This window comes from Pimephales promelas, chromosome 5 (assembly GCF_988280905.1).
Source record: "Pimephales promelas chromosome 5, fPimPro1.hap1.1, whole genome shotgun sequence".
Taxonomy (NCBI): Eukaryota; Metazoa; Chordata; class Actinopteri; order Cypriniformes; family Leuciscidae; genus Pimephales; species Pimephales promelas.
In genome coordinates this window covers 16,333,667-16,347,672 of record NC_142773.1, presented here as the reverse complement: position 1 = coordinate 16,347,672, position 14,006 = coordinate 16,333,667, and the positions used below count along the sequence as shown (strand labels likewise).

General features: G+C 38.2%; 1 protein-coding gene across 1 annotated transcript; it reads left to right on the top strand.

The window, feature by feature from the left end:
• Positions 1-553: 553 nt before the first annotated feature.
• b3gnt5b (UDP-GlcNAc:betaGal beta-1,3-N-acetylglucosaminyltransferase 5b) lies at positions 554-9,865 on the top strand. Its single transcript, XM_039661296.2, has 2 exons — positions 554-690; positions 8,289-9,865. Exon 2 carries the CDS (start codon positions 8,446-8,448, stop codon positions 9,565-9,567), a length of 1,122 nt encoding a protein of 373 aa, XP_039517230.2. The 5' UTR covers positions 554-690; positions 8,289-8,445; the 3' UTR covers positions 9,568-9,865.
• Positions 9,866-14,006: the final 4,141 nt, after the last annotated feature.

Below are 14,006 nucleotides of genomic sequence, written 5' to 3'. Positions count from 1 at the left end.
GTTTGGCAGAAGAAGAATTTTTATTATTATTATTTTTTTAATCAATATAGCTACATTTTTGTGCTCCGCATCACTCCCACAGCCACTGCAATTAGAAACACCCTTACAACAGCAGCCTTAACTAGTTTTTTTTAACATTTGATATATATAAAAAATAATAAATAAATAAAAAACAGGATGAATGACCCTTACAACGCGTCATCACAGTCCGTGAAAAAAATCCATTAACTTATACGATCGTCCTTTAACATTTTAAAAGTTCTGTTCTGAATAATTAGCCCTGTTTTAACACCTGACCTAATTACATAAGTTACATAGGCTATCTGTCATCATTCTGCTAAAGTTTTCTGAATAACTTGGCGGAAGGATTATTAGTCTATTTGTTATCAATCAATTGTTTTGCTGTAAGGTAATGAATGACATATAGTACCCAAATGCTGTTCTCGCTGTGTGACTGTGTGTGTAATTAGATGCTTCAGAGCAGTAGCCTATAACGTTAGAGACCGTAAAAGTTAACTTTACGAAAAATATCTAGGCGTGCCGCGTCCCCTTTAACATTAATTTAAAGACGTTGGGAGTGTCCACACACGCTCATTCCTCCCATGTGGCTAAGTCACTTACAACAACTTCTACAGAGCAACAGTTTGTCAACGAGCCAACCACAACAGCGTTCTGCTGTCAACCGACCTGGTAAGTCATTCTTATGATTTAATTTTTTGGTTTGTTTAAAAATATAATTAGCCGAATAACAAATTTGTCATTAGTCACCATTAACTTGTGATATTCCTTATTACGTGGCGCGTCAAACTTAAACGGAAATATTGCACAAACACGCTTTTAATTTAAACCATTTCACACACACACACACACACAACTTTTAAAAAGGTTTAAAAGGATAAAACACAGTTAACGTTACACTGTTCAAAGAGATGACAAGGTGTTTGGACACTTTCTGGTGAACGTGAGGAGAACTGACTTATGAGGATTCATCAATCCTTAACTGATTTATGAGGATTCATAAATCCACTAACTCTTGCTTAAAACTCAACCTTTGTAAATAAAAAGAGATCAGAGCTTCAGAAAAGAAGCAGGTTGTTCTGAGGGGAAAGTCCAACAGGCTATTTGTTTGCAGTTGCTACTTGTTTTGACATGCGGTTATTTATGCAAATATTATGCTTTTTATTTTGTGTCCTGATACTTTTTTGTGGCCACTTTTTTGTGGCCACATCTGAGCGTTCAGACACCAGAATTACATTAAAACTTATGATTTAACACCTTACTACACTCTAAAAAATGCTGGGTTGTTTTAACCCAATTTTGGGTAAAATGTGGACAAACCCAGCCATTGGGTAAAAAATTTAATTTAAAAATGTAACCCAATGGCTGGGTTTGTCCATATTTTACCCAAAATTGGGTTAAAACAACCCAGCATTTTTTAGAGTGTAAGTGTTTTAAATAGATGATGCAGAGTGCTATGTTGTCATTTTTTTCCCAATAAATCAGGTGAATAGGTGAACTCCACTTGAGTTAAAATGATTCATGTTTAAAAGTTATGCCTGTTTTTAGTATTAACCATTTTTGAAACACTTTTTTTTCAACAACATTTTTGTGTAACTTATCAAGTTCCCATTTAAGGAAGGGTTCACCAAAATGATAATTTACTCAAACCTGTATAACTGTCTTCTGTGGAAAACAAAATACATTTTGAAGAACTAAATCATAACAAAATTTTAAAAATTGGGTGACCTATCCTGTTTTTAACATCTTGTTGCTGTGCTTGTTTAAGTTTTGTATCTGAACTGTGTCTCCAGAGTTACTGAGATGTACAGTAATGGCCATTCGTGGGATCTGAAGCATTCTTCAGTTGATGCTTCACTTTTCATAGAGTATCACAGTCCCACCCACAGCCCAAGAGAGCGTTGGTGCCGGTGTTCTGACATTCCATCCTACCCGTCAGATTGTCCTACCAAGTCTTACTGCGCATGCGCACATCAATAATACGTCATTTTTGTCACGCTGAACAACACGCCCATAATATTTTACTACTTGCGCGAGATCTTTTTTCACTATTTATGACAATTATTATACAAAGATATAATAGCAGTAATGAGAACTGTTTACTCTCACATTAAATTGATGAATTGGCGGCGAATTGATTTGATTGTTTGGTGTAAAATATAAACACACACACGATTATACTACTCGTTTATTTCATACTGGTAGCACAATCTGATGAGGTATTTTGCAACGTAAAATCATCCTACCGTTTATTTCATAGGACAATCTGAAGAGGTAACTTACTTTCCACTGTAAAATCACCGTAACATAGCCTAATAAGAAAATTCGGCAAAGTTACACTGAAATATTTTATGTACTAGTCACAGACGCGAAGTAAACGCTCAGTAGGATTTTACGACGAGGTAGGATGAACCGATAGATATGGCTATAATTTTGCGCTACGGTAGGAAAATCTGACAAGGTAGGACAGATCGACAGAACACCGGTGTTCTGACAATTCATGCTACCCATCGAGATTTCCTACTTACCGGTTATGCGCATGTGCAGACTCACAGTTTTTTTTTTTTGTTGTTGTTTTTTTTTTCTGTTTTTTACAAAAGGTACATTTTCCTGTTATAATGGATAATTTCCCTTTAAAAAATGCTTACCACCATATGAATATTTGTACAGCCAGCTGAAAAAGAATAACTGAAAGTTTCAGTTACTATAAGAAAAGGTGTACTTTGACAAGTCAAAGATGAATATTTTATGATAATTTTTACTTTTCACACCGTTTTAAAAATAAAAACCGTAGTCTACAGTATACAGTAGCTACTCATAACTTAGAATTGTATTAGAATTGTATTTCATACGACTTTAATCGGCATTCTGTGATCAATTTGCGCTACGGTAGCGTTTTTCGACAAGCCAGCAAAAATCGACAGAACACCGGTCTGCTGGAAGTAAATTTCCCATTCATTTCTCCCATTTTTAAAATCCATATCTAAAGAGTATTAGAGCATGTCTGAGGATAACCAGCTACGGCTGAACTCATAAGCATACAACATATCATTTCGAGTGAAAAAACGAAGAGAAAATCCAAAAAAAGTCAAGGGTACAAGACTGTGTACATATTTCATTTGCGAGCAAAGGAACTACTCGTCCCATAAACCACCGCGCCTCACTGAAGTTGACTGAAGCCACCGTGAAAGAGCCTTTTTCCTCTAGTGAATTTTATATAGTGATTGTGCAGGGAAACTCCTTTTCCTTGATTTACTGAAGCAAACGCATTTGCAGCTGCGCATGCTAATTCATTGAGCATCTGGCTCGCTCATAGGCTGTGCTGTGACAACTGAACATCCAATGGCGCAAGGGTGTCTCAGAGGTGCGACCAATGAACTTAGCCCTACGTCATTACACAATCTTCAGTCTTCACGTATACCTTCGCGGGTTTAACCAGACAGTTACACGACTTCCACCAATCAGATGCATTACTGTGGGATTGTGGGATTGTTTAGGATTGTGGGTAATGAAGTACTTATCCAATACATCGTGAATAAAAGGCATTTATCTTAAAACAAGGTTAGTGCCCCATGAACTTTTGGTGTTTAAATGAGTATATACAATCACTTAGTGCAGTCTTAGCTGGTTTTGAGTCTACCATGTATGGTCACGTTTTTATGGCTTATATCTCAAATGTCAATGGAGAAAATGTATTGAATTTTTACCTCCAGCACCGGCTGTGGGCGGGACTGTGATGCTCTATTTTAATCAAATGCAATTTTAAATTTCCTTTTTCTGAACAAGCGGCAACGTCCCTGTCTCTCTCTTGAAACCAACATGGAAGTGAATTAAACTGCAATTTATCGAGTGGCCGCTTGAGGCTGACTGCAAAAGCGAGTCAAATCTGTATCTCTCACATGGCAAAATGTCTAACTTTATAGCAGAAAAAAAAACATGCTGGTGGCAAATAGTGGTTGGTCTATATCGCTAATTTTGCCCTTCATGACGACTGTGAGGGAGGTGAATACTTTTACAACTCATCCGTTAAAATTATATTAAGCCTTAAAGTTCTGCATAATTAAGGGCGTGGCCACTTGAGTGACAGGTGGATTGCGGCCGTTTGTCTGCTGTCTGTTAGCGTCACCCTAGCTAAATCCAGCCGCTGCAGTACTTGCCATCTCTGCCGGGATTGTGCTTTTTTTCGGGATTATTTCATACAATTTAATACACGCATTATACCTCCGCCCACGTTATTGGATTCCGTCGTTTTTGAGTATGGAGAGAACAACCAGCGCTGTATTTCCAGTTGTTTGCCTCGCAATGCACTAATGGATGTCTTACAATTTTGTTGCTTTTTGGAGTTTAGATTTAAAGGTGCCCTCTGGCATTTAAAATCAAATCATACACCATATTCCATACCAGATGGGGGCAGTATACCTCCAGAAATGCCTCCGCGGCCGCACGCACTCTCATGTCTTCAAACAACACGGGCGAGTGCTGTGTTGCTCTGTCTCCCTCGTGCATGCATATTAATCAAATCAATTGACACGATAGTAAAAGGTTGGAAGGCCGCAGATTCACGTGGAGCATTTGGAGATTTTCAGAGATTAGAAACTAAATGAACAACATCTCAATACTAAATTATAAAGGCCGTCTCATAGACAAGTCGGTGCATTTCGACGATATGGGAAAATTAAAGCCCAGGCTATTATTTCTAGTTTTATGGTATTCGTTTTGTTCATATTACATTTTTATCATTAGTTTTAATTAATTTGACAGACAGCATTCCCTGATGTGGACCAAGCTAGCGTCTTTCAGAGCTGCCAACTCTCACAACACTTTTCACACACTCTCACACCACACATCAATTTTGTCATGCACAGAAAAGGACACGGAGACCGATGTCAGCTCTCAGATTCTGTTAATTTTATTACACAATTCAAACAATAAATACAGTTTTGGTGCTTTAGACAACAGATCCCTAACGCACGTGAACCGATCATCTCTACTAGCTAATGGAAAAAGAAACCGAACACTGTTGAAAGATACAGTATGTTACAACTTACCAAAATGTATTCCTCATGCATAATATTGACCAATCATTTTTTGAACTCTTCCCTGAACTGAAATGTAGTAGTGGGCTGTATTTTCCACACGACTGACATCAGGTTCAAGTACACACAAGCCGCGCGACTTGCTCGTCTATTGCAGTTTGGCTGGTGGTAATGTTGTCTGCCCACATACCGCCTCCCATGGCCGAAACTGGTATTACGACACCTGCCGGGCCGGGGCTAGTAATTTAGCATGCTAATTCAGGTTTTTTTAATGACATCATCAACCTTATTTCTTTTCATTCTTTTGATGCGTGTAGCTCATTTTTGGGATATTTTAACCTCAATTTTTACAGATGGCACCTTTAAATACGTCTATATAGATATCACACTTGTTATGCGCTACTGTGGCTCTCAAGGAACTGATATGCTTATTTAACTTTTAGTGTTTGTTAAAAAGAACTGGCAGATAAAATCCCGCAGGTGTCAGTGCTTTCTCTCCGTCCATGCAATATATGCTGCACGCCCTTGAATGACACGGATTTCTAGTGCATTTACTTTTGTGGTAATTTGGGTTTAACCCATTTGAGAAATTGGGAGGCGGCCAAAATCAGATTTTAAAATGGACTGAATAAAGCTCTTTACGAACTTGACGTGCGATGCCATGCTGACTGACATGTATGTGCATGAATCACTGTCACACGCACAAGCTCAGAGCAATATTGTAAGTTACTGCATAATACATTTTTAAACTAGCAGAGTAATAATTCATCACGATACACGGCCTCATTTTTAGGTAAGTTTTTTTTAAATAATATTACAAGGGCAAAAACATGAACTTTAACATTGGCTTTACTTCTTCAATCAGCTGTCACTTTAGCCCGAGGCCAGTAGCATATAGCATTAGCACCTCAGCTCCACCCACGTCCCGCCTCTTTGCCCATTTTATTTTATCCGGGAGTGACGAGAGGTGACGCGCTGCCAAGATGGCAATGGCCGGCCCAGGCCACGCCACTTTAGGCTTCATTGGGTTTCAACAAAGAAAACAGAAACGGGCATAAATGCATGAATGTTTTCAAAATAAAGATACAAAATGCCTCAGTAACCTCACATAAAAATGATCAAAATAAAATACCAAATACGATGAGGACATTTTGTTTTTATTTGAATACAAATATAATTTCAATTCACATTCAAAATACAGAATGCAAAATATTTCAAAATACAGAATGCAAAACTTTATTTTGTATTTCAAATACTAACACATTTTAAATGCATGTATCGCTATCCCTGCCCCCAGGCCTGTTTTTCTCTTCACATGTGCATTTACGTTGCATCATATTTGCATTGCATAACTTAAGATGTTTTTTTTTTTTTTTTTTAGGATTGTATAGAAAAATCATTGTTTTGTTCTTCTATTATTCGTAACTCTTTTTTTTTTTTTTTGTAGCCTAGTTGCTCTTTCCATCAGGTCAAACAATGGCAAAATCTTGCAAGCCTAGACTTGACAATTCAATGAAAAGGTTACTCAAATGTAGCAAAGATTGACATATGTATTGCTTTATTTCGGGGTTTAGAGCTTGGCTTTTGCAACAAACCTTGCTTGGTTGACAGTTGGATAGACTACTTTCATGCAAAACAGAATTTTGCAAAATGGCATGCTTTAGAAATAACCACCAAAGCTTGCTAAACCATTCACTTTGAATGAAACGCACCCAATGACCGCTGAAAGTTGAAGGACAATGCTTTGTGTTTTCACTACTGTGATGAATTTGCATGTAAGTTTTGTTTCTGTTTTTCCTCTGTACTGATCTGAATATTCTTAGCAGAAGGCATGTTTAATGGTAGAAATGTAAGGATAGGCGACAATCATATTGTCAATGGCAGTTTAAAATAACCTTAAAAAGATAGTTTTGCCACCCCCCCCCCCCCCCCAAAAAAAAAAAAAAAAAAAATCTGTCAATTACTCACCCTTATGTTTTTCCAAACTCTTTTGACTTTCTGTCTTCTGTGGAACATGACAGAATATATTGTGAATATTTTTTGTCCATATACTAAGTCAATAGGGTCCAAGGCAACATTGATTTTTTTTTTCTCATAAATATCTTCTTATAAAGGATCACAACGACATGAAGTTCAGCACATGATGTATATAGACCATTTCACAAGATCTAAACAATACTGGTCCAGAAGCACTTCCTGTTTCAGTTTTTTAACACTACATAAAAGCTGGGTTAAAATACAACCAACAGAACATTTAAAACTGAATCAAAAAGTTAAACAAACATCTTTAAGATTTTTTTTTTTACATGTGAAATAAAGAAAACAGTTACAAACTGAAACGTTTTACTGGTCCTGTGTTTCTGGACCAGTCTTATTTACATCTTGTGAAATGGTCTATATTCGCCATTTCCTGTTTAAAAGTAGTTTCCTCGGTTTCAAGTATGGAGGCGCTTGAAAAAGTTTGAAAAAGTTTTAAGTTTGTGGCATCTCAATCCATATACTATTCAGATCAAAAAGAAGGTCGGAAAGCACTTGTTAGAGGGAGACAACTTCTTTTAGCGTTAGCTAAGTGCCTTTTACCAACATAATCCAATCTGAATTTAATTGATACATCGTTCGACTGGACCGTTACCCCTTCTACTTCTGCTAGTTTTACTGAGATAACTTCTCCTGTGTGACTAGGGGATTATCACGCTGATACGTAGGACTTCCGGATTCAGTGATCTTTGTGCACTGCCACTTCCGTTGAATCACCGAACTTGCTGGCGAACTGATGACGGACTACACTAAGTTTATTTATACGGAATCCCTCTGATTCACTAAAGTGCCGGCTGCAAACAAACGTGCTGTTTTATTTTAAAGTTTTAATCCAGTTCTTTATTATACTCAATTCAGTCGGGAATCCAATCCATGAAAACTTGCGTAGGGCTGACGTTGTTGGTTAGATTTACAAAGTGGAACAGAGCAGTGACATATATATATATATATATATAGCCTTCGTCTCAGCCATTGTTGAACTGCGTCGGAAGTGGACATGCACAAAGTTGACAAATCCCGCCCATGAAACCCGGAAGCGTGATAATCCCCTATTGGCCGTAGTTATTATAATTATTGATGTCCTTGGGTAAAATATCATTACTTCATCTACCTTTGTAAAACTAATCCCGTCCGAATTGGGCTTTTGGCCATCCTTGTACAGGGAAAGTCAGCTGATCATGTACGTTTCTTTTACAGACTTCCACAATCACACTGGTCTCATTGATCTTTTGTCATGACGAGGGCTTCAACATCAGTGGCAGCGGAGCAATCACAGTACCAGACTGCTTCTCGGATTTCCAACCCAGACTTGGACACGTTCTGAAGGCCATCATGACTAAGTGAAACCTAAGTCATGATGATTCTCAAAATGCCTAGATTCAAAAAATACCAACTACGGCTAATACCAGTGTGCTTTAGCGCTTTACTGTTCATGGTGTACTGGGAAAAAATTGACAATAACGTCGTAAGCCACGTAGTGTCTTTCTCTTACCGCCACCTTCTCAACAGCTTCACGTTCATTAACGCAAGCTTAAGAGTCAATCCTGAAGACGCTCTAAAGTACAGATACCTCATAAACCATGAGAGGAAGTGTGATAAGAAAGACATTCTGCTCCTGCTCTTTGTGAAAAGCTCTTCCGAGAACTTTGTAAGAAGACAGGCCATTCGCTCTACTTGGGGAAATGAGACGTACATTGAGAAAACGCTGGGTGTCACTGTGAGGGTGCTGTTTGCTCTCGGCCTCCATCCCGAACCAGAGTACAGAAGCAAACTTAAGAAGCAGCTGTTCTTCGAGGACCAAAGATATCATGACCTCATCCAGCAGGACTTTAAAGACACCTTCCACAACCTCACTCTGAAGCTCCTTTTGCAGCTTGGCTGGAAAGAAAACTACTGCCACCACTCCCAGTTCCTCATGTCTGCAGACGACGACGTCTTTGTCCACATTCCCAACTTAATTCGCTACTTGCAAGGGATCGGCCGCAAAGACCTTTGGATAGGAAGGGTACACCGCGGTTCGCCACCCGTTCGAGATAAAGAGAGCAAATACTACGTGTCCCGAGACATGTACCCGTGGGTGTCTTACCCAGATTACACCCCTGGATCAGGGTATGTCCTTTCCAGAGATGTAGCTACCAGAATCTATCAAGCGTCACTCACCATAAACTCTTCCTTTCACATTGATGACGTCTTTCTTGGAATCGCTGCTAAAGTGATGGACATTTCTCCAAAGGATCACTTGTTCTTCTCGGGAGAAGGAAAAGCTTCTTATCATAGTTGTATCTACAACCAGATGATGACCTCACATGGACACGTCAGCGATATTCGTGAAATGTGGAAGCGTGTAACTGAAGCTGAAGTTGTTAGGGTGTCCTCAGGACCGTTTCGGAGGCTCTACTGCACTGTCATGAAAGTGAGGCTCCTATGTGTACCATTTATTTCAGATTCTTACCCATGTAAGGCAGCTTTTTTTTAACATGACAATAAGTAAAAGTAAAAAGTACTTGTTTGTAACAAGTGCACTGATGTTGTGGTCAAGTTTCTAGAGAAACTGTACTGCACAGAACCAGTCAGTTAATGGAGGTTGTGGTGGGTTTGGTTTGGGTTGGGCCAAGTAATTTACTAAAATTAACATAAAATAGTTGTAAATTAAGATTAAACGAAAGCACAGGGTTGCAACGTGCATCATATTTAAATATTTATACTCAAAGCCCATGCATTTTTGTAGGTACCTATGTTAGATTGACTTGCAATTAAAATTAATTTATCTTTCATCCATGAGTTGTTTTGCCTGTGTGTGTGTGTGTGTGTGTGTGTGTGTGTGTGTGTGTGTGTGTGTCTGTTCAATTCCTTTCAATTAGTCCATATGACATCTAATATCTAATAAAGATATTTTATGGGTTGAGTATTCTAATTCTTTGGGTTGTGTGGTTTTCTTAGATTGACAGCAACCAAATCCATTCCTGGCTGAATGAATAGCCAGTCTGTTGCAGGAATAATTGAAAACAGAAAGAAATAGTTTCTTATTTTCAACTGCTTTTAAGTATGAACATAATATTCAGCTTATGTGACCCTCCCAGTGTAAGTGGTTCATTAGGACATAAAAAAAGTGATTCACTCGCACTCAGGAAGACGCATGGGATGTTATACAACACGGGTGTCTTAGAAATCCCCCTAAAACTTTCCATCATGCCACTATATGCTCCGAGGTTGATGGCAGTCTGTCCTCCCATGCATCATTCTTCTGCTAATCATTAAACTGTTATTTGTCCAACGTGTGGTTATGCATACTTTACAGGGAGCGGAATATATTACTGTGCTGCTTATTTCATGTGTGTTCTAGGGCAGCTTGTATAAATACTTACTTTTTTGGCATACACACCCTAAGTGATTAGTGTAAAATTCAGATTACACTACTGTAGACATAAGTTGTGTTAATAGTTATCAATGACATCACAGCAGTGATCATGCCGTGGTGTGTACATAACGGATCATATCAAGATGAATGGACTTTGATTGCAATCCCTCAAGCAAACATGAACAAGCAATCCATCTGAATCTTGACATTGGATTTGAATGAGGTGAGCGGCAGGCAAATTCAGTGTCAACACAGTAAGTTTTGATTGCATGCTTTTCATATTTCAGAAACAATTTTCTGTCCTTCTAGTGCAGTACTTTTTCTTACTGGACACTTTAAAGCTCAATAATTTGCGGCATGTCCTCTTTCTGTAACCACACATGGAAAATGGCCAGATTTGCTATTCAAATGTGTTCATCAGGATGTGTGTTCAGCTTGAAGGAACCAAAGACGTCCTGAAGAAATGGGATCTACCCATTATTATCAGGCGAGTGATGTATGCACATTGCCAACAGTATTTTTGTACACTTAATCACAAAAACCCAATAGTTTTTTTTTTCATTTTTCTTTTTGGGTTAGAGAAAATATGATAATCTTGACCAATAAACAACTTCTTTGAGTTTAAGCCCAAATACAATCAGAATTAAAAAGCTAAATGGAAGACATCAACTACAGCACAGTCCCATGAAAACTCTTTCAGTCTTCGAGACAATGGAACTTGAAGTGCTAAAATGCTTCCACCTTTCTGGATTTTGACCAATAACAACATATTCAGCTCTGCCCCGATTCCAAACAGCTTCCCCAGTTCAAACAGAAAACTATTCCCGACAGTTTTGAAGAAGTGTCCGGAGCATGTTGAAACTTGACTGAAAAAACAAAGCATGTTGACAGGAAACCAGACCCACTTACTCAATAGCTGAACACAAATGAGGAAGTGAATGTAGGTGTGGGCTTCTACATAAGTCAGGACAGATTGTGGATCTTTGTGTTGAGCAGCCCTCTATAGAGTGATGCAGGGATTACTTCAAAACACGGTAGATTTCGCTAATGTTTTTCCAATTTATGAGTAAAATAAGGTCTGTAGTAAACAAATTGACCATACTTTGACGTTTTGTTCAACAAAGTAAATAAAACACACACTCTGAAAACATGAGTTGGGGCACAAATGTGTTCAGTTTGTGTTGCAGCAGAACAAAACGTATCATATCAAGTTGTTTACCACAGGCTTTATTTTACTCAAATTGAAAAACCCCAGAGGAAACCTTGAAGCAACCAGCCGCAAATTAGTCTTCCGCGTTCTGACGTCATCCCTGCACGACTATCCACAAGTTTCCGAGGGGCGCTCCTGTAAAAAATAAAGTGGGTGAAACTTCCGGTGAGGCGGCGGAAGTAGCATTCCAATGGTATTTTGTGTGTTAGTTAGCGAAGAGGCTAGCTGTTTTTCGGAGAATTATTTTACTATTTAAAGACGCAAATCTTTATGAGAGATGTCGTTACGGAGCTCAGGGACAACATGTGCTGTTCGTGGTTGTATGTATAACCGGACTAAACTGAACGTGATTGTTTTGAACATAAGCTGAAAACGAAATCTGAGTGATCCTGCAGAGCCCGTCTCTGATCCTGCCAACGACTGTAGTTTCCATCACCTCCCAAAAGACGACGAATCTTCCTGTGTACATTTGTTTACATTCTTAATATTCTATAAACTCTATCAGCATGCTGTGATTGGCTGTTCGCTACTGATGTTACACCTAAACTCAGGATCAAAGCCTGTGTTGACAGAATACCAAATGTGCCAGTTAATGTATTCAAGTAGCACATTCATTTATAATTTTGAATAAACTCCAAAGCACAATGACTAAGTGTATTTTTTTATTTTAATTGTTTGTCAGCTCGCACAACTGTCTGTCACCATGCCTTGTCTTGATGAGTATTGATTATTAATGTTATTATAATACTCCCAATCAACTACTGCGGAGGGTACTGTTATTTCACCCTTTTGAATTTCGTTGAGGTGGTGTTCCCACATCGTTAGCTAGTTTGGATCGCTATAAGTTGAATGACTGTCAACTGTTGAATGAACGAGTGTCAAGCATGTCAAATCGCGCTTTGTTTACTTCCAACCGGAAGTCGCGCCCACTTTTGACGCAAGGCCTCATGGGGCGTAGGAAACTTGTGGATAGAGAGCCCAAGTCCCACCTTTTCCGGTCGACCACCATGGGACCTTATTTCGGAAAGATATTGAATGGTAGTCAATGGCGCGAGACAGCAAATATTTCGATCTTTGAATTGTGCCCTGAATTACACATATGATGCTTGTCAATTTAAAAAATACATTTTAAATGAAAAAAAACTTAGGCTCTCTATTAATCCAAGCAGATATGAGGTTCAAAATAGCAGTGATTTCTCAAGATTCTGTGCGAGATGTTGACCCCTTAAGCCCTAACCAACACCACCCCATGAAAAAAAAATAATAATCAAATTACTCGGCAACCACTGAATGTAATAACACAAAATGTGTGTAATTTTAAAGTTTAGAATCTCAACTAATCACAACTCCTAACGAGTGATATAATCCCTCTAAAACGGATTGAGTGTACCGCCAAGCAGGCGCCACCTAGCTGCGATAAAATTAATAATATTTTTTTTCAAAGATATTACCTTGATCAACTCAAAATAGGTGTCATTTGAAAGCTTAGACTCTGAAATGTACAACGAATGTAGCCAATTTGATAAGTGCTGAGTTATTTGCTAATAAAAAAATAAAATGTTTTCATAATTTATAAAGTACTTTTTTGCAACATTCTGCAATAGTCAAATACATCATACAGCTCAGATAGTCATGTGCCATATTTCATTTGAAAGGTCTTAATGAGTAGAATACAACAAGCATAATTGTTTCAGGCATTTTACTAAACTTGAGCAAGGTTTTGTACAAGAAGCCCCTCAAGAGACCCATATGTAAATCATCTATGGGTGCTTAATTTAGGACATTTCCGCTCGTAACTTCATTAAACGCTCCAGTTGACACATCTTTATTTACAGCAGATTTGTACACTTAAAATGAGTCCAAACATAATCCCTCACTCAGAACTAAAGATATTCCTTATGGAGTTCTAACACAAAAATAATCCACAGACACACATAGCCAAGCAAGGTAATTTAGACTTGGCCTTTTTACTCGTATCTTCATGAAACATACATCAATCATGAAAAAAATGACACATTGTTATTTACAGGAGTTCATGATTAAAAAGAGCCCAAACTCAAAATATTACATAAATCAGATGTAAAGATATTTACATCTGATTTGAACGCTAACTAACCATAATCACTGAGATCTTAAGATATTCCTAATTGAGTTGTAACACTCAAACCCCCACAGGCGCACATAGAACTTTGTATATGCACTCACCTAAAGGATTATTAGGAACACCACACTAATACTGTGTTTGACCCCCTTTTGTCTTCAGAACTGCCTAAACTCTACATGGCATTGATTCAACAAGGTGCTGAAAGCATTCTTTAGAAATGTTGGCCCATATTGATAGGATAGC

Bases quoted from the DNA above. Each gene is read 5' to 3' on its own strand.
- b3gnt5b (XM_039661296.2), top strand. From the start codon at position 8,446: ATGATGATTCTCAAAATGCCTAGATTCAAAAAATACCAACTACGGCTA.